At 44.0% G+C, this 20,874-nt stretch overlaps 1 protein-coding gene across 3 annotated transcripts in view; it reads right to left on the bottom strand.

Annotated features, from left to right (window-relative positions):
* tmcc1a (transmembrane and coiled-coil domain family 1a) overlaps positions 1–20,027 on the bottom strand; it is a 65,557-nt gene extending 45,530 nt beyond the window's left edge. The window contains exons 1-4 of one of the 3 annotated variants that reach the window (XM_061257398.1): positions 19,971–20,027; positions 18,186–18,405; positions 8,992–9,035; positions 6,538–6,794 (exon numbers count right to left, since the gene is read on the bottom strand). In XM_061257398.1, the coding sequence (XP_061113382.1) occupies positions 6,538–6,756 (219 nt within the window). In that variant the 5' untranslated portion in view covers positions 6,757–6,794; positions 8,992–9,035; positions 18,186–18,405; positions 19,971–20,027. Of the gene's footprint in view, positions 1–6,537; positions 6,795–8,991; positions 9,036–18,185; positions 18,406–18,966; positions 19,063–19,970 lie in introns of those variants that run through there. The other 2 variants (XM_061257399.1, XM_061257400.1) reach the window with 2 other exon arrangements.
* Positions 20,028–20,874: the final 847 nt, after the last annotated feature.

Genomic DNA, 20,874 nt, shown 5'->3' on the forward strand with positions numbered 1-20,874 from the left:
ACAGCTCACTGGAGCACAGGGGACCACACCTTCACCACCTCCCAGAGACAGCAAGACAGAGGAACAAATAAACGCTACGCTGAGGCAAGCCGCTCCACAGCTTAAAAAAAATAACCTCTAAATGTGTGTACATGGGTTTTGTAGCGGCAGTAAAGGCAGGGTAATAAAATGGCCAGTTCATGTACACTTCATGTAAGCACTCACATGGGAGGCATTAGCAACTGCACCGCCATTTCGGCTCCCTCGGAGGCCCGCTGTAGAATATTTGAAATTGCTTCCTCACACGCACATCCCCCCCCGCAGCAGTGAACAGGCCTCTCTCTCTCATTCATGTGAAGCATGGATGTACAGAAAATGACCTGCAATATTTTACATCACACTGCGGATAACACTTCTCCATCCAAAATATAAACCCTGAATTACCTGTAATAGGCAGAATAACCAAAAAATGTGAACGACTAAGCCCCATTACCTGTCCTGAATAGAATTCAAGGATATGCTTTATTAGCATAATTAGCTATACAACATTGCTTAAGCATTTTATAATAAAATATAAAACACCCCCTCTCTACTGGTGATACAAGGAAAAAATAACATTGAAGAAGGAAAATAGAGGGAAATGGCCTGATTTATAAAAAAAAATAAATAAAACAATTCCTCCTTCCAAAATCAAATCAAAATAAATGACAGGTAGTTTAAGAGGATTTACACTGGAATATTTACACTCAGTAAGCACTTTATTAGGTATTTATTTGTTAGACTGTGCGGTTATTTGCATTATTGTCACCTTCCTGTCAGCTTCGTCCAGACCTCTCTCATTAACAATGCGTTTTTGCCCGCAGAGCTGCAGCTGACTGGATTGCTTTGTTTTGCCACATGATTGGCTGATTCAATACTTGCGTTAAAAAGCTCAGCATACAGGTCTACCTAATAAAGTGCTCACTGAGTGTATATCAGGTATAGAAATATAGGAACCTCAGTTAAAACCACCACCTGTTTACTAAAAGCTGCAGCAGAACAGCTAGGCCACGGTTTCTCAACCCTGGTCCTGGATGAGCTGTGAGACCACACTAAGTTTTAAACTGGTCTCATTAGTCATAGGGATGTCATGTCAAGCCCTGCTCAGTATCCTGACTCAAGCTTGATTCATTGGGCAGAGCCAATTAATCACCACAATACTGGCTAGCATCAGGGTCCACCGTACATATAATGCAACTGTGAAGGAATTTCGCTTAAACAAGAAATCTGGAACAGAAAAAGAAAGCAAGTTCTCACACTGCATATAATTAAAATAATTCACATAGAAATGTTAATCAGGAGCTCATTAAAACAGAGGGAAACAGTACTGCGGAAGCTGCAGACAACAGCGTTCAGAGCCCAGAACTGCAGGTGCGCTTACTGAAAGGAATGTGTGCGAGCTGACCTGTAAAAGAATGACAATCATCAGACCCTTTGAAGTGATGAGAGTTGTGATTATGTGACTTGATTTGCCGCAATGTTGCTATGACATTGTGCAGTACTGTGAATGGATGGAGATACCGGCATGCGACTTTGACTATGATATAAAACCTTACCCCACTTTCAAACCAAACCAAGTCATGAGACAAAAGCTTCTGCGATGAAACGTTATGAAGTCAGAAGGTGGGATGCTTTGCTGGAAGAGTGTCATGGCAAATGTTCTCTTCTATAAATGTCCTGGCCAGCCAAGTAAATCATGTAAATGCCACTTGCTACCCTGCAACTGAAATCATATCTGTTCACCATGCTCGTTTTTTGTATTATGCATTATGCAAAGAAATGGGAGAAAAGCAACATACTTTAAGCTAATGATTGTGTGCGTTGCTGTAGTATGTGCATGCACACTAAAAATGCATTTTATTGGAAACTAATGATATTACTGTATGGCCATTATAGAGGGAGAAGAGGGGTCACAGCCTACATACACATTATATAAGGCTAGATATCATGTTGCATGTCATATTACACAACTAGCAACATAGTTCATAACCTCTCACTGCTTGTACAAATGTGTCAGAATATGCCATGTGGCCTGCAGCATTTGAATATGGACATGCTGTACAGTGTCCCTGGATATCAGCATCTATACATATCGCTAAAATAGGTCTGCATGCAAATGTGAATAACAGTTACAAATGTATTTGATTAAAAGAGGGGGAAATGTTAAGGATGACTATTCAATCATATAGTAGCAGGTAGAACTAGGGATATGAAAATCCAGGCATTTGGATATTGATGAATGGCAATCTAAACTCAATATATAACTGAACAGGACACGTGAAAGATGTAATAGTTTCCAATATGGACTCCTCTGGTTGATCAGACACCTGCTGTCTGCTGGAGTCAGCCTCACGAAATGCATTATGGGCTACGAGAAAAAAATCATGATATATCAATGCAACAACGTGCCAACGGATTGAACTTCCAAGACAATCACACCATTGTTACACTGCAGCTAGACTACTTAAGCAGCAAGTACCGTCTTCACCCTTTGAATGTACCCAACATGAGTCTAAAAATATAATCATGTAGTGTATCCAGCGCTCTAGCCTTCAGATGGCCCGGTTCACATTACGGCTAGGTCTCCAACTGGGAGTCCCCGTTTTTTCCAAACGGGACCTTTCGACCTTCCTCAGGGGCCTCTGTGAAACATGAGGCTCTTTAGAGGGTTGGGTATGAAAGCCGGCCCTTTGACTCCCTCCTCCGACACATAACATTGAACATGTAGCAAAAAGAGTTGATCCCATGTATCTTGAAGTCAATGAAACAGAAATTGATTTAACAACATTAAATAGTAGCAGAATGTTTCAATCCACTGTTGAATATACTTCCACAGCAACTCAATCTATATGAAAAGACACAATATTTGAAAGTTTTATCGCTGCATGCCCCCAAACTGCGCGTCCCACGGGAGGTGTAAACATGGCAGAGCCTCCCCCTCGGTGGCTCAAGGTCGGCGGGAAACAAAGGAGCTCTTCTCTGGGGCGTCGCTCCAGGGCCTGGGCGAGCCGCTGCTGAATGGGCACAGTGAGCGTGGGGCAGGGGGAGACGGTGGCGCCTGACACAGGCTGCTCCCTGCCTGGAGGAGCCGGGCCTGGAAGAGCCAGCGCACACTGAGCTGAGCAAGCTACACTGAGCTACACTGCGTTAGCCATGTTGAGCTTCACTGAGCTACACTGCATTAGCCATGTTGTGCTACACTGAGCTACACTGCGTTAGCCATTAGCCATGTTGAGCTTCACTGAGCTACACTGCGTGAGCTACACTGAGCTACACTGCGTGAGCTACACTGAGCTAAACTGCGTAAGCTACACTGCGTTAGCCATGTTGAGCTACGCTACACTGAGTTCCACTACGTTAGCCATGTTAAGCTACACTGCGTTAGCCATGTTGAGCTACGCTGAGCTACACTGCGTGAGCTATATTGAGCTACACTGCATGAGCTACACTGCGTTAGCCATGTTGAGCTACAATGCATAAGCTACACTGAGCTCCACTACGTTAGCCATGTTAAGCTACACTGCATTTGCCATGTTGAGCTACACTAAGCTACACTGTGTTAGCCATGTTGAGCTACACTGCGTTAGCCATGTTGAGCTACACTGCGTTAGCCATGTTGAGCTACACTGCGTTAGCCATGTTGAGCTACACTGCGTTGTGTTGTTCTCCTTTCTCTGACCTCAATGAGCAAAGAGAGAATGTTTTTTTTGTGGTTCAGTCCGATATGAACAGCACCGCACAAATACGTGGGATCTACGCAGCCCACTCAGACACGCTAACCCCACCCCCGCACCGCGTCTTGGCTGGGTGAGCCCATTGGATATCAAGTTCCTTGACCTCTGACAGCAGACAGATCCCATCTCCTCAGAGCGAGCTGAAGTTAGCCACACCACTGTCAAGGATTTAATGGAGCGTGCTCCGGCTGAAACAACACATCAGCCTTTACAACAACGCTTTAGGGCCCAGTGAACCGTGGCATAACCGCCTCTGCCCACACACAGGGATTATCCACGAGGAGACATGATCGTGTTGATATTTCACTGTAGCAAACACAATGGACCTGTTTCCAGAACCACCGCAGCATTTGGTCGTGCTTCAACCGGGCCGAGGTGCTTTCCATTCCGCCTCAGATCAGAAGGTCATCTTAAATTACTCTTACATCAAGTCAGCCGTTCGTGATAATCACATTAATATGGAGTGGGGGGTTCAGAGCACAGTGTGTTCTGCCGCATTCATGTATAAACTGGACTTATGCACGGTACCCTGAGTGTGTGTGGGCGAGTGTGCGCGTTTGTCAGTGTGCTCGCTCACTCGTGTGAGGAACCGGGACCACACAGTGAGCGAAAATTTCCCAGGCCGAGGTTCTGCCAACCCTTTCCTCTCAGATTAATCCATTTACCACCAATTTAAAAAGCCTGAAAGAGAACAGGAAGGCCACGACTGTGGATACCACTGCACTGGCACAGCTAAAGTCCTTTTGGCCCCAAATACAGGGAATGACATCATCTGTACTGATGGGAAATCCCAGGGTAGCTCACCCCAGTAGTCAGTCAACTTATAAACAGGTACAATACAATGCAAACACATAGAGCTGAGCCCAACCCAAACTACGGCAGGACGACTGGCTATAAGCTTGCAGTAGGCCTAATGCTTACGCCAACCGATTTTAAAGCATAGGTTTTTAAAGCAGAGTTTTTGCCCTGTTCAGATGCTATGAAATTGATTTTTATATATTTCTTTATTTATAAGTGGCAGATTCTAAATGCTTCAGGCGCATAGAGCGGTTCAGCCTGAATCTGAATAGATGAATGAGGTCAGCTGGTTGCCAGGGTGAAGGGGGGGGGGCATGCTGGCCTACTTCAGCCGGCAGACCAACAGGCTGAGGAGAAGGACAGAAGGGTCATCTCCGCACAAGGACAGCAATGGAGTGTCACCCACTGCAGTCTTACAGAAGCAATAGAACCAGGAGCGCTCCTGCATAAACACAGCTGATATGTCCCAGTTACTGCTGACTGGGATGAATGTGTCAATCACTGGTCCCAGGAATCAGCCCTGCATACTGGCAGCAGTAGTGGAAAAGCTGCAGTGCCAGTGTGCCCTTTTTGGCCACCAGGTGCCATCGAGCTGGCAGTTGGATTGGCACACAGGCAGCCTGGATCACACCTGGAGTCTGGGTCAGGTTTAATCCACCTGCAGGCAGGCGGATAATCTGACAGCTTTAGGGAGGAGTAGGGAGGGGGGTGGGCACAGCCACAGGAGAAGGAAGGACAGGTGTTTCTCACTCATACTCACACTCACTGAAGCCATCCTACACATTCAGTACTGCAGTATCACAGTCACACACACATGACTTAATCACATGAAGGCTGAGTGTGAGGCCTGATTTATACTTTGTCGCATGACCCTTTCGATAAAATAAAAGGTGTCGCACAACATCTGCCATTTATATTTCAACAGGCTTGTGGGTAGGGTTCTACTGTCTCTATGGCAGCAAGACGGCAACTAAAAACGTTAAATAACGGCAGCACCGGGCAAAATGTTTTAAAACAGACGCACTGTGCGTCACTGAGAAAAGTGAAAACGTGAATTTGTCATTCATCACATCAAAAGGGTTTGTGAGCGATGTGCTGTAATCACAGCAGTAAGGCAGCTTCTGAGTGATCACACGATGCGCACGGGCCCATCCTGATGCTAGCAGGTCACAGGCCCAGGCAGGTGGCAGGTGACAGGTGTGCCTTCTCCCGGTAAGGAGCGGTCAGCCCGCGAGCCCTGCTGATCTCCTGAGCTCCCACACACGGGCTGGAAGCGTGCCCAACACAGAGGCCTCACCCCACCACCTTCCTTATGAGCGACCCCAGTTCTGACACCATAAACCATCCTTCCCACAGGGAGCAGGTTAATGGAGTCAAAGCACCGGAGTGCAGGCCCCGCGCAGCCATTACCAAGCAGCTGGATCCATCCCATCCGTTTCATTTCAGTGAGGACAACAACAGAAAGTGATGAAATGCTAAAGGCAGTTAGTTTCCCTTCTTGCCAGCACACTGGCAGGTACCCCTTCACAACGAACACACTGACATGCTTCAGAAAGGCTGCTTAAGCTCCTGTGTTCCATTGGCAGCGTAAAGCCTGCTGCATCACCGCGAGCAGAATAAGCCTGTAAAGACCGAACACAGAGCCTACCCCATCCCATCACCCTCCTGCCCCAATCACGGGGCGCCACCTCAGAGAAGCACACAAACGCACGGGCGTGTGGGCGTGTCCTGTGGCAGCACGTTAGCAACACCACTGCCAGGTTTTTACCCAGCAGCCCCAGCTGTGGGCCACTGTGTGTCTGAGCCACTGTGTGTCTGAAAACTGACTGCTTTTTGGGGGAAAGTATAACCGTCCAGACTTATGGAGATAATTAGCATTGCAGACAGCTGAAAGAGCTGCAGAATTACATGACGTCTGACTAGTCGTGTCTGGGTGGGGCTGCTTGCTTTAAAACCTGGCAGGGTCTCCACAGGAGGCGGTACTCACCCTCTCGGGCTCCTCGGTGGAGGCGTATCCGGAGGCCAGCAGCGCCTCGGCCAGGGCGGGGCTGCTGGGGGTGTCGGTGGTGGAGGAGGAGCGGGGGCGGCCCGCCTGCACCAGAGCCTCCTGGGTGCCGCGGCGCTGGATCTGGGGGCTGCCCTTGGGGGGGTCCCCGGCAGCCTTGCTGCTGCGGCGGCTCTGGAGGCTGGTCCCTCGCTTCATCATGGGGGCGCCCCGGATCTGCTGCAGCACGCGGTTCAGAGCTGTGGGGTGGGCGGAAGCGGGGGCGTCAGTGTCAGAGGGGGCCGGGGGGCCGTCCCCCGCCTCCGGCCCCGCCTCCGGGGGCTCGGGGGCGGGGCTGCCCGTGGAGGAGGGGGAGGAGCCTGCGCCGTGCGGCGACACGGAGGAGCGTCTCCGCTGGTGGTGGAAGAGCTGCTTCAGGCCCTGCCCCAGCACGCCTATGTTCTCCAGGGCATTGTGGGTGATTTTCGACAGGCCGCTCTCGGGCTCTGCCGCCGCTGGGTCTCCCGGGTCCAGCTCCTCATCGTTTTGTTCAGTACCGCTGTGATCCATCAGGGGGCAACACAGCACGCCTCAGGCAGCAGTCCCATAGAGAGGCCGTGGGGGTGGGGGTTTGGGGGGAGGGGGTGTTCTAGCTACACCTTCAAAGCCCTGCTGCGGCACTCAGTTCAAGCTTGTGAGCGTACATGCATCTGCGGACTGGCTCACAGCCATGCTCATCTACCACAAGAGGAAATAAAAGGAATTATGACATGCAAAAACAAATGAGGGACAACAGCAGCAATGGGGCACAAATCATTTTGATTTAGCTGTCAGACAAGAAGGTTTGATGACTCACCCCTTGACAAAGTAATTTTGGGCAGCTCCAAAGTGAATCTTAAGATATGGAGCTGTCAGTGTGACTTGCTTTACATAGGGAAAATTCAATTAAATCTTTGTTAAAGCTTTGCAAATTGTGGAGAGAATTCTGGGTATATAAAATCACCATGCCTTCTTGTACGACCACATGCACAAACACAATTAGCACAATCTCTGTGGGATTAAATGCTCTAAAAGACATTCTGCACCATGGATGGACATGAAGATGAAACAAAAGAATGGTCTCTAGGAAACAATTTCTGATGTGCCTCAGAACAAATACTTCCACTTTTGAGAAAACCTAACCCCTGGAGTCCAAGAGAGTCATCCATAGGTTCACTGCAAGGTTCTCCCTTTAATAGCACAAGTTACAAAAGTTCCCCAATTTTACAGGGTTGCCTGGCTTTTAGTGCCCTTTAAATCACATCAGAAATCATTATGGAATTAAAACAAATTTAAATAATAATCAAACCCCTTAATGAATCATAAAGCTGGATCATAAATACAATGAATGGCATTTGATGTCATAATAGCACCACGATAAAAAAAAATCACAAAAAGCACCATAATTCTTTTTATATACCCGCATTCAGAGAAGATCCTCAGTCAACGCTTTACCTAAAATGATCTTTCCGATTAATCTTAAACAAAAACGGTGAGTGGGGACCTCCTTTAAACAAGCACAAGCAGTTGAATCAAGTACCCTTTTCTCTCTTGATTGGTTATCTTTGCCCTGATTCTCAATAGCTACTCAAATGTGAGAGTATCCATTACAATGTTAGTAGGATACAATTATCTTTGAAGTCATTCTGCCAAATAATTACAGATTTCATTTCATTTCGGCTTTGTTCTTTGAGAAAACATACATCATTATGCTGCATTCAGTTCATAATGTCATACAGTGAAGCTTACCACTATGACAATAACAATCACCGTCATCATCATTTTAGTGATACGCGCTAGAGGGGATTTTTTCCATTCTAAAAATAGAGGCCTGAGTTATTTCAACATGTTCCATCAGAAAATTGAATGGAAAACAGATTATCCAAGATGATGATCACCTTTCAGGAAAAAAATCAGTGTATTTTGCAAGTCAATTTTTATGTTTGTGTCATTAAAGAAACACCTTTCTGAAGAAAATGTGTTAGCGCCTAGGGTCTGATACTGGGGTCTGATACTGACATCATAGATTCCTTACAGTGGACTGTATAGAGCGTTATAGACATTAATCCCTCTCCTTGCTGCAAACCATGCCGCCTTTTCATTTTCTTCTAAAACAGGAGCAGAGCAGGTACAATAGCATCACTGTGATGTTCAGCAAACATGCCTTTACGTTTACAAACATTTTAGACAAGATCCTGAGACATATGCAGACACTAGTGTGCAGCTTTTTGAATGTCACCTCTGCAATATGGATGAATTTGACACTTATAGTAGGTATGTGCAGTGTTTTCCACTTTCCTTTTGCACACTTGTGCTGTAACGGGTGCGCTCTGGCTGAACTTTAAGCATGTGCTAGGTGGCCAGCTAAGAAACATCCCATAATGATTTTGAGAACAAGTGACAGAAACCCACACCTACCATAAGGCCTGCTCAGTCCGGCCTGACTTAGTGTCCAGGGTCACCTGCAGAGAGAAAGGAGGACAAATTAATCACAGCACACTCAACAGCCATGGACACACAGCTCACCGCGCTGGCCTTCTGCATTATAGCCAAATAATCAGTGACAAATATGCAATCATTTAGGGAACCAAAAACAACAGAAAATGTATCGTTCACTGAGATCAAGAAAACAAATATCCCATCATTCAAATTAAATAATGTTAGTCGTGCGCACAAATGTAAGTGTAAAAGTCCGGTGATATTGTATTTAAGAATGGAGACAACAGCAGTGATGTACTACAAATACAACGAAAGCCTGAATTTCAGTTGGACTACCTTCTGTAAGCTGCTATGTGACAGACTCTATCCAGTGATCTTACAGCTAACGGCTTCCACATCATCAGCAGCCGTGGAACAGCCAGGCGACTGACAGCAAGGTGACTGAACACGGAGTGTGTTACCAGGAGCACAAGACAACCGCAGTTCTGTTTTCATACAAGACGCCGTCACAAGCTCATGCAGAACAAATGCTTCACGCGTACAGCGTGTCGCCAAACTTTCCATTTGTTCAGGCTGCGCTGCAAATCGATGGCGCAACAGACCGTTCAGATCATCCATCCAGCTTAATGGTGATTCACCATTTCACCCTTTCACTGTCAGTGCACCCAAGAAACCACTCAGTACTGCGGAGGCCCACGTTCCCCACCAATGATTCACTGCCAGTAACTGCTCACTCATCATATTACAAACGCAATTCAGACATGCTGATTTAACATCCTGTGATGACCGAGTGGCAGTATAAAGAACAGATTTAATGCACACCTCTGAGCTAAAGGTAATGCAAATAGACATTAAGGATGGTGCACTCACACAGATTCAATGCACACCTCTGAGCTAAAGGAAATGCAAATAGACATTAAGGATGGTGCACTCACACAGTTGGGAGAGTCATTCCTTGCACGACTTCACAACACAAAGAACAGGAGTTCTCAAATGACCTCACTGTCTCTTTTAGCAAACCAGCATTTAAAATGGACTCTATTTACAAAATAAATTATTATGGCCAGATGTAAGGTGCAGTCCGTTGGACAGCCAATTCTCAACCCATGTAGGAATTTCCCCATAAGGGGAAGGGTTCGATTCCCCACTGTCTGTACAGTGATCCCCTCTCTGTCTCAAACCCCCTGTGCATTCCACCTGTAAAATGTTTCAAGAAATGCAGAAAGAGGGCATACTGTCTGCTCATTTTGGGAAAATATGTTTGTAAAATTAACAACACATTATTTATTACAGGGAGGCATGGGAAAAGGCGCACAAATGAGCCGAGAGCACTGGTCCTGGTATGGGTCCAAGTATGTCTCGAAGAAATGACCTGTTAAATGACCTGTGTGTAGGTAGCGTGTATAAGGTAGTGTTACTTTTAAAGCTCATTGTTCAGCTCTATGTTAATCACACATATATGCATGTTACACTCAGTCATACTTGTAAGAAACTACATTTATGCTTGCCCACAGCATGCTTACATCCCTTTCCTAAGTAAAATATTACTAATATTTTGTAAGCAAGGTTTTCTGGTGTACTGTTGCCATTAGAGCCAGTATACCAAGACTTGTCAGTCTGGAATCACCCTGCTGTCCTTGAAGGCCAACTGTTCTCTCTCCCCACAAAGGTGACAAAACAGAGCCAATCCCCTCCTCAGATTACAAACATATGAGATGGCCCAACCAATTAGCAGGCATACTGCTAATTGGCAGATTAAAGACACAACAGTTGCATGGCAGGGTGACTTTGCAGTGTGTCCAGATTCAGGAAATCATCCACTGCCATTGCAGGGCAAGACACTTAACCCCCTGAAACCTGATGAGTCATTTCCTGTGGTTTTGGTCATGTGACCATCCTTCATAATGGCTTACGCCATCTAATAGAATTTGAGAACTTTTTTTGATCTCACGGTTACACACTGAGTCACCCTGCAGTCACCTCAACATGTTTCCATTGCATCAGTCCTGGAACAAATCAGACAGACAGTACACACCCAGTTCTCCAAGGATCATGCCTGACATGAACACATAGCATGCAAGTACTTAGGCCCAAGTATTAACATTTCACTTGTTGCAACACCCACCATACAACAATAGAGCAAATGACTGTATGGATACCCAAGACCTGGTTGACTATGTGAAGAACGGCTGCAATGCGAGCTATTTGGGTCAGACACGGTTAGAACGTTTTCTGGGCCGTGTTTATTGGCAACATGGTGAAAGCTAATGGCTGAAGACGATTTGCCACTGTAACACTGCAAGTTGACAACCGCTAATTCAGTAGACACCATTTCGCAGCACAGCATACACACTCTTTTCTAACAATATTGGCTAAATGAGCAATATTGGCCACAATTAATTATTATTTAAAACAGTGAATATCAAGGTGCTATTTGGGGTTAATTAGTGAATGCCTCTCTCTCTTTCTCTTTTCAAACTTACTTTGACCGCACGTGCACAATGTGCACTGATGGGTGAGTCTTTCATAAGGCATAACAGCAAACTGAGATAATGGCAGCAGAATTATGAACCAAATCAGAATACAAACAGGAATGACAAAAGGGAAAACTCAATGACTTGCAGTGGTGTGTGAAGATGTGTTGCAGTATTGCATGAGTGGACTCATCACAGAACAGTAAAGACATCTGACAAGAAAAAATACAAATTAAACTGGCTCATAATCACAGGAATTATTTGCGCCTTATTAAAGGGACACTGATTTGAAACCAATTTCAACGTGCTGGATTACTGAGCGGTCTTGACCTTAATTTACAGCCGACATTATGCATGTTTAAATCTAAAGCCCACGACTGCACATAAAAAGGATTCATGAAAAACAAGTCAATCCTGTCTCCAGTGGAGCATCTTCTACAATAATAAAAATGCAAAAAATGTACGGAGTTTCCAAAGCTTGCTGATCCAGGGTGCCAGGGTGTATAGTATACAGGTCTTCAAAAAGCATTACATGCATAATGCATCATACAGGTATGACATACACCAAAACTGAACACATGAAGAATCTTTCATCTCTCAATGTTGTAAAGGCCCATATTCAGAAAAATGTATTCATTTCCTTCAAGGAAATCTCATTTGTTGAAACAGTGCTGTTCTCCTCTTAGTGCTCAAATAACCTGGAGCTTGTCATTTCCTTCCTTGGCAAAAACACTTACTGTAAGACAGACAACATGGTCACACAATTACAGGAACATTTATGAAATTGCACAACTGTTTCACAACTGCTGTACCCATGGATAAAATGGGATATGCTCAATCATGACTATAGTGACTATAGAGTTTTGACAAGTACTTGGCAAGACTGCAGTTTAAGCATATGTAGGCTGTCATTAAAATGGCATTGGTTTCATCTGCCACAATGGTGTCCTGAGCTGCTCTTGAGACATGTCAGAGTAAGTCCCATTCCACGGTGTTGTGATGAGCACTTGCCTCTGAGCTGAGAATGAGCGATGATAGCACATACTCCAACTCTATCGGAATGGACTCAAAATGGACCTTATGTCATATGAGGGTCTTATATTTAGTGAGGCTCATATTGAGGTCAGGAGAAAGTTTTTGAAAAATAACTTTTGCATGGTCTCTACGTTTGGAATCAGTTAACTTCACACAACAGGTTTCCAGGTCATCCACATTTAAAGTATTGTACAGCAAGTTTGGCAACTGACTAACCTACTTCTCATAAGACGAACGAGTATCCAGAATACCACAGTGGTTTGTTCCAGAAACATACGGTGATGATTCTGCACAATTCCACTAAACTCAATAACACTGCTGCACTATCAAAGCCGCCATGCTGACTCCACATGATAACAATGGGCTTCTGGCAAGTACTGCCATGTACATTACACTCACATCAGCTGGCCCGACAAATAAAGCCAGGCCAGCAGTTTGGCACTTCTTTTGTTCCACTGTATCTATAGCAGACTCATGTGAGTAAAGTCAACACGAGGCAGCGTTGGCCTGGCTCTGCTACACTCCTGAGTATTCCGAGGGCAGTCAACAACGGTAAAAGAAATTTGCGACAATCAAGTACCTTGCTTAGCAGAACATCAAAAGCATTCAACCATTCAAAGGGCAAAAAGTATTCCAGAAATGAATGATGGACTTAAAGAACGTATTCCATCTGAAGTCAATTCTGAAAGTGGTATTCATCAATGGGGAAATATATGTAACTGAGACTCCATGCAAACTACTCGGGAAAGGACACGGGAGTGCATGGATCTCGCAGGATGGCGAGGAGTACAGGACCAAACACAGAAAAGCAGAATTAGTGCAGTTAAGATGGAGAAGGCTTCGGTTCAGGGGCCCAGGAGAGAGCTGAATGCAGGTGTTGTGTAAAGGTGACCTGAAAGAGCAGAAGTGAACGTGCTGATGCAGGAGAGAGCGCAGGTGTGCCGGAGGAAAGACTGCAGACACACGCAGGTCTTGGACTCATCCATCTCTAGAATTAACTAACTAAATATAACACGTCATAGGAGCTCACATAATGTCCGGTTTACCGCTTTTGCAAACTTCCTGTTCTGGAGCAGTTTTGTTAGTTTAGCTGCCCTGTCTTGCAGGGCCACCGCTCTATTGTGTCAAAGTGTGTGGATTGCACCACTACCTGCCTCAGCAACAGCCCCAGTGAGCTATTAATCTTCCCAGAGAAACTGGCCTTGTTGTTTAATACAGGCAAACATGTTAAGAGTGGCCTACGTAAAATCCTTCTGTTGCCACTATCTGTGTGGGGGGATATTTTGCTTAAAGGAAGTAAATCCAAGGATTGTAAAGGGGAATTGTAGGAATTAAAATTTAATTAGCCTGTAACCAATCCAACACAAAACAATCCAACACAAAACTCTTTTCCGCATGCAGTGGCATGTCTGGTGTCCTAAATCGACAATGGCTCCAACACATACAGGTACAGTAGTAACTCTCTCTCTTGACATCTTGATCTCTCATGAGACACTGTAAGTGCTCATATGCCAGAGGATTGTGTAGGCTAACTCAACCAAGCTAAGAGGTCAGTTGAAATGACACGCAGAGAAACAGTGGGTTCCATGTTCAAAGCGCTGGTGCTGGGGAGCTGCGGAGACTGCAGAACTGCATCAAGTTCACCAGTTTTTAGGGTGAATCTTATAAGGTGCAGCAGGTAAACAATCAAAGCTTCTTCACTACCAACTATATCCAGCACATGACCAGCAGCATTTGAACTGGAACCAGACAGGATCCAGGGCTGTCCAACATTGTCCTGACTATACATAAAACACATAATGTGTCAGTATGGCAGCTTTTGCTAGGTAGCAGGAACAAGGATGACAGAGAAATTGCACCCCTAGCCAGGCACAGCCAATCAACAGAGAGATATCCATTTCTAATAACAATATGGCAGACACACAACATCATTACTGCCAGGCTTGCTTTCACAGTGAAAGCGTGTTTTCGCCGTTTGACAAACCTCAGCTGAATGCCTGCTTACCAGAACACACAGCTGTACAGCCCCAAAGGCAGAATTGCTTTGCTCAGCAATCAGAGACTTTAAACACTGGCAGTGGTAGCCAAATAGAGGGAGGCCTACCGTAAGCAACGGTTACAGAGAATCTTCTGGCTAATGGGTTTTCACCATTAGGCTATATCAAGCTAGGAACACAAAATCGTAGGACAGATCAATGGCACCTAGCCCATTAGCCTAATCATTAAAGAAAATACATATTGTAATATGAACTATATTTAATGGAACACAGATGTATATTAGCGTACGTATAAACATTAGTGTATGTATAAACACACACAGTCTTCTGCACCAGTAAAGCTTAGTCGTGGGGTCTTTGTGAAGCACTTTGGAGCCTTGTGTTTAGAAAAGTGCTATATAAATTATGTTTTACTAGTTTTATGACTACCTTGATGTCATAAGTGATTCATATACCCATATAATATATAATTACATGGGTATATGACTGCCTTCTATTAAAATGTTACCGAAGATAAGGATAAATAATGCTGGTTCTCTATATTTCAAATGGGAGCTATATCACTTGCCAAAAATGTATGCCCACAAAAGTGTTAGCTAGCTGACAATAAAGACAAAAAAAAAGAATTTGACTCAGTGACCACCTTATTAGGTACACCTGTACACCAGCTTGTTAATGCAAATACTTCATCAGCCAATCATGTGGCAGCAACTAATTGCATAAAAGCATGCAGCATGGTAAAGAGGTTCAACTGTTTTTCAGACCAAATGTCAGAACAGGGAAGAAATGTGATCCAAGTGACTTGATCTCCTGGGATTGTCATGCACAGCAGTCTCTAACGGCATGAGTAGCCTTGTTAAAGGACATACTGTTCATTTAAAGGTGTTTGTCAAAAGAGGTCTTAAGCCAGTTCCAGGATCCACTTCCCATAACAAATAGGAGTGGCCCACTTACAGTAAGTGGGTTGGTATGATGCTGGACTCCTCAAATATGTTATATGAAAACAGAGTAAGCTAAATTAAATTAAACTATAGTAACCTTTTTAACAGTATCCTCTTTCCGCACAATATATGGAAAGATTCTCTCACCTCTATCAAAGAAGTCCCCAGTTTCTTTGCAGTGCAATTTTCTTGTACACATAATTTGTAATTGACTCTGAAGAATAGTTCCTGTCAAATCCTTAAAAAGAGTGCCGAGCCAGTTTTGCCAAGTGGAGTGTGTGGTCAAAAACACTGAAAGCCTGAAGGAATTTTGGCACTGGCTTAGAGGCGCCGCACGTGGTCTGTTCTGGAGTGCTTTGGGGTTGTAATAATCGTTTTGACTGCCAGTGCATCTGCTGAGCTAATGTTGTTCAGTTCTTCAATAATATTATATGTTTCGTGTATATCACTCCTCTCAAATGAACAGATCATTCAGTGAGGTCATCGCCATTTTCCATGATCATACAAGCTGTGCCCCTAAACCCCTAGCACACAACAACTCCCCTTGTTAAACTGGCACAGCAGTATTTGGGGACATGACATGTCCACCTGGAACAGAATTTGAGGTAATGGGAATGGTAAAGCACAGCAGTGCCCCATTTCAGGAAAATGTTTTATCTGGTCTGAACCATGGCCCATTGTTGCATTCCTCAGAAGTGCTGTGTAGTGCAAATTTAAATTCTGACATTACCTCAAACCCTTTTTAACAACTCACAGTAGCTTGTCCAAAACAAATAACAAAATCAAATCATGCAAAACATAACCGTCTGGGCCATAACAGTCTGTTGACTCGTCTGAGACCCGCTGACATGCTGTCAGCTGACTCAACCGGTTTCTGTACATTTCATTTATGTGCATCCGCAGCCTGTGACACGTCCGTCGTTCTGCACAGGGAACGGCCCTTCCATTCATTACATGCTTATTGAGAATGCACATAATTGCCGTCATCCAGTTTTTCTACTGGAATGTTTGCACTCATAAGTGCTTCAGTAAAATTGTGGACGTGGTGGACTGCTGATACAGTAGCTTTCTTGTGCCCTGCTGACGGATGACGACACCTTGTTGTTGGTCTACATACAATAAGACCACAGTTTATTGTTTTTTGGGAAGGTCAATGTATTGTTGTTTTATCCCGTATGTGTAAGGAAAAATAGAAAACTGGACAGAACAGAGTGGATTTGTCTGTATGAAGTGTGCAAGGCACATACACACTCAGTCACTCAAGAGGTTTTTTTTGTTTCAAATTCCATCCGTGTTTACTTTCCTCCCTCTCCATGAATCAGGAAACTCAAGGAGGCTATCAAATGTAATGCAAGTTGAAATCTATGTGGGTCATATGCTTTAAAAAAAATCTGGCCAAGCTATGACATTCTTGAGAAGACCAGGCACTAAATGACACAACCCTCAGATATTAACAGGCAGACCCCTCAGGCCACCCAATAAATCCAACAGTAACAGTCGCTCTCTCAGCACCTATGTAAATAACGTCCATGTCCCCAGGATATGAACTGGATTAACTCAAAGGCAACCATATACCGTCTAGCTTGTTCTAAAGAGCCGCCATAAAGAGCTGCCATTGGTTGGGATATTCACCAGTAAGTCAGGAGCAATGTCTGAGATGGCACATCTCCCAGTGAACAACACATATCACATGTACCATCATCTGGGAGGAAAGCCAATATGGAATTTTATTAAGAAAGACACTGTATTATTTCAAGGCACGCAAGTTGCACTTTACAGTATGTAAAACAAGGCCATGAGTGGGTGAACTTTTACACAGGAAACAGTGCTGTAAGCAAAATAACCAGACCACGTCTGATTTCATCATTCTTCCACGCACTATTCCACTATGCAATATTCAACTTCAAAACGGCTCTGACGAGCACTACAAGCCAGTAGAGATTTGCGTTGTTGTTTTTACATTCAAACAACGATCCAACATCTGATTCCTACAGTATGAATAATGGGCTAATGGCCACTCAATGGACCATTTGATATCTGGCATCTAAGGTACCATTTTAAATCGTATTATTAGCATTGTTCCGGTGATCAGATGCCTTTCAAAGCTGGCAAGTGAGTATTTCTCAAAATGAATGAGTGATTCTGAATTGACACCAACCTTGCTCCAGATCCCATTAAAATGTGATTATACCAGCAAGCCAGTGTCTGTAGCGGAGTAATACATCCCACCCGGTCCATATATGTAACATGATTGCTTTCAGTACAAATTAAATAAAGCAGCCAACTGCATTAAATACAAATGATTAATTGACTAATGTAGCCAGTGCAGCAACATGGTTATCGCAACGGCAAGTGAGGTTCTCAAAGTCATAATCTAGCTATTGGTACAAAATAGGCCAGCACTTGGCCTTAATATGAGCTCATATGAAGTCAATTCGAGAATGCAGCAATGACTCAATGGCCAGACCAGTAGGAACAGCGTCATCAGTGTGGCCTGACCCACGGAGAAATATGAATGGCTATTTCTTGCTGCCCCTTCAGGGCACTACCTTCGCTCATTCTTTCGCTGAAGTGGGTCAGCCACCGGCATCCGCCGAGTAATCACAGGCTTGTTGTTTACGTGGCACCCCTGTGTGCCACCGTAATTTGGATGCACACAGTAAACGCGAAAATATGGGAGCGTGGCCAATCCAGTTAAAAACACAGTAGCTGCCTTTGATACATACCTTCAATTCCAACCATTAGAGTTGACTTCCTTTCTTCTTGGTATAGAGCGAATAGAAAAAAATTCTGCATTTAATCCCACAGCAGGTCTTCAAATTTTGGAAATGGAATAAAATTTCTGCAATAATCCTCAAAAAAACTTGTCGCCAGAACAGTTGTCCAATTTCAGCGATGACTTCGGTATTTCCACTCTTCCCCCCGGTATTAAAGAAATAAAACATTCTGCAATTCAAAGGGCAAATAATAGCTATATCAAGTAAAAGCTAGTTTGTTTCACATAACGTTCATATAATTATAAGAGCATCGTTACTTAGCTAGATAACTAGCTAGCTAACTGTAAACGTTTAACGTTACTGGGGTGTGCAAAGCTGTTACAGAAACTAGAGAGCAAGCTATTCTGGCAGATACACAAACGCAATTTAGCTAACTTGAAATTACTTTTACCATTGCAATATCATGCTAGTCATTTACTTTTTGGGCTGCTTCAAGTTGGTGACTTGGCCATTTAGCTGAGTGAAATTAGCCAGCGCTAGGATAGAGATATAACACTAGCTAAGCAAACGACATCGTTAGCTAGCTGCCAATCGTTTTTGGTATGCTAACTTTACACATCTTACTTCCACGAATGTTATTTTCATCGATGTTTGGAATAACACTGTAGCATGCTATAGTTAGCTAGCTAGCGACTTTGCAAGCCAATTTAACGGGACATTAGCTGACTGGCTAATTCGTTTGCCAACTTTAACTAGACAGCCAGATGTTAGCTATTTTGTTCTAACTTACCGAATACTTTGAATTACTAGCTAGCTAATGTTAGCTGAAGTTAGTCGGCATTATAGTTAATTGGTCAAAATAAAAATCAACAGACTGCACTTTCACTTAAAAAACTCTTGGTAACGTTAGTTGCTGCATTTTGCCGGCTTGCCACCTAGATAGCTAACGTTAAATAACATCTTGTTGAAACGCTGCTAAATAAGCCACAGGACGTTATCTAACGTTAGCTAGCGATGCCATCAAATTCCAATGGAGACAGTCGATTAGCTAGCTATCCCTACCATGCTATGAAGATAAGAACCGCCCATCCAAAAATATGATTGTTATCACTCATCAGAGAAAGATAATATGTGATGTTTTGAAAACAAGCTAGCTAGCTAAGTTACTCCCCAACATGACAACGGCCAAACCTACCGAATTAGACCGGCATCTAGATAACGTTAACAAATGCCGGCTATCCGACTTTATTTTATACAAAACTAGCAAACTAAAAATGACAGCATGCTACCGGCAACCACACAGTGCCAATGAAAGTAGGCAGCCAGTTACATTGGAACGAATGCGGCGATTCGTGACAGTAAGCGTTAGCCAACTAGCTAGCCAACTAAACGATGTCACAACATAAACATAACTAACCATATAGCTAGATATCTTAAGAAAAAGTTCCCACTTTCGAAGACGTGCTTTCGTAGATATATAACTGACAAAGTGGCTAACTGTTATTCCATTAACAGTTTGTTTTGCCACAATAAGTGGCCGATTCGCTCTAAATAGCAAGCACTCCTGAGACAAGACAGGTTGACTAGCCACAGTGGCACTGCCTCAAGCCGTGGTCGGAGTGTCATTTGTAGCTAGCTAGCTACATTTAGCTAAACCAACACTTATGAGACTGACATGAAGCTTTTCAAATTCGTATTTTCCTTGTTTCGAACATAAACTACGCACTGGTGCCACCTAATTCAATAATATTCGATTATTTAAACGTGAAATGTTTTTTTCAATTTGACACTTACAGGAGCGCTGAGAGGATTGTGCTGATGTACGTTCATTTCTCCTGATTGAGTACACCGTGACGTAAGAGCGTGTATTTCACGCAAGACGTCACCCTAGTAGTGCAGGGACAAACCATTTGTTTAGTGGCCAGGGGAGCGCTGCGCAATAACATGAGCTATTTATGGAATTCTTAAATTATGCCTCGAAGCGTCTTTGATCGATGGAGCGTTCACCAGTACAGTATTAAACTATTACACATTGATTTGGTTCGCATTGTGTCTCGCGCATGTACTCGTAAAGAAAGAGGGCCACAGTGCCCCTTCAATGATGCCATCTGAGAAGATCACCTTCAAATGGATGAACTAAATATCGCAGGAATATTATCAAAAATGATCATACCTCAGCTAAGAGGTCTAAAAGGAGATGGCCGAATGCATGCAGGCGGTAGATGATAAGTCCAGGTGTGATCATTTCCTAAATGCATTTCTCGGGGTACATTTCAGTCTGAACATGAGCAATGTATGTGCATTCAAGGGGAATCACAGATTTGACAGGTCTCGGAATGGACAGTACAATATTTAGGGGACAGGCTCAGATATGAAGGAGATGTAGCATCAGATGGGATGAGATTTGATACTATTACCATTTGTTGTTCCTGTGTGCTCAGGTGGGGGAATTGTCCCACTAACAACATGACAACTAACAATGATCAGCATTTGAGTAATTCAACACACATTGTCCTCCAACAATGCATAACAGCCCATAGTAGTACATTGTTGAATCAGCGAGTCGATCAGTCTGGCCTTAATTGGGTGTTGTAGCGTGAAATTAATTCACAATGTCCTTGTTGAACTTTGACAATTACATGTGGTCAAAATTACACTAACCTGATGTGAGGATAGTTTTTTTATTTTCACCTTCAAA

The sequence above is a fragment of the Conger conger genome, chromosome 10 (assembly GCF_963514075.1).
Source record: "Conger conger chromosome 10, fConCon1.1, whole genome shotgun sequence".
NCBI classification, from domain to species: domain Eukaryota; kingdom Metazoa; phylum Chordata; class Actinopteri; order Anguilliformes; family Congridae; genus Conger; species Conger conger.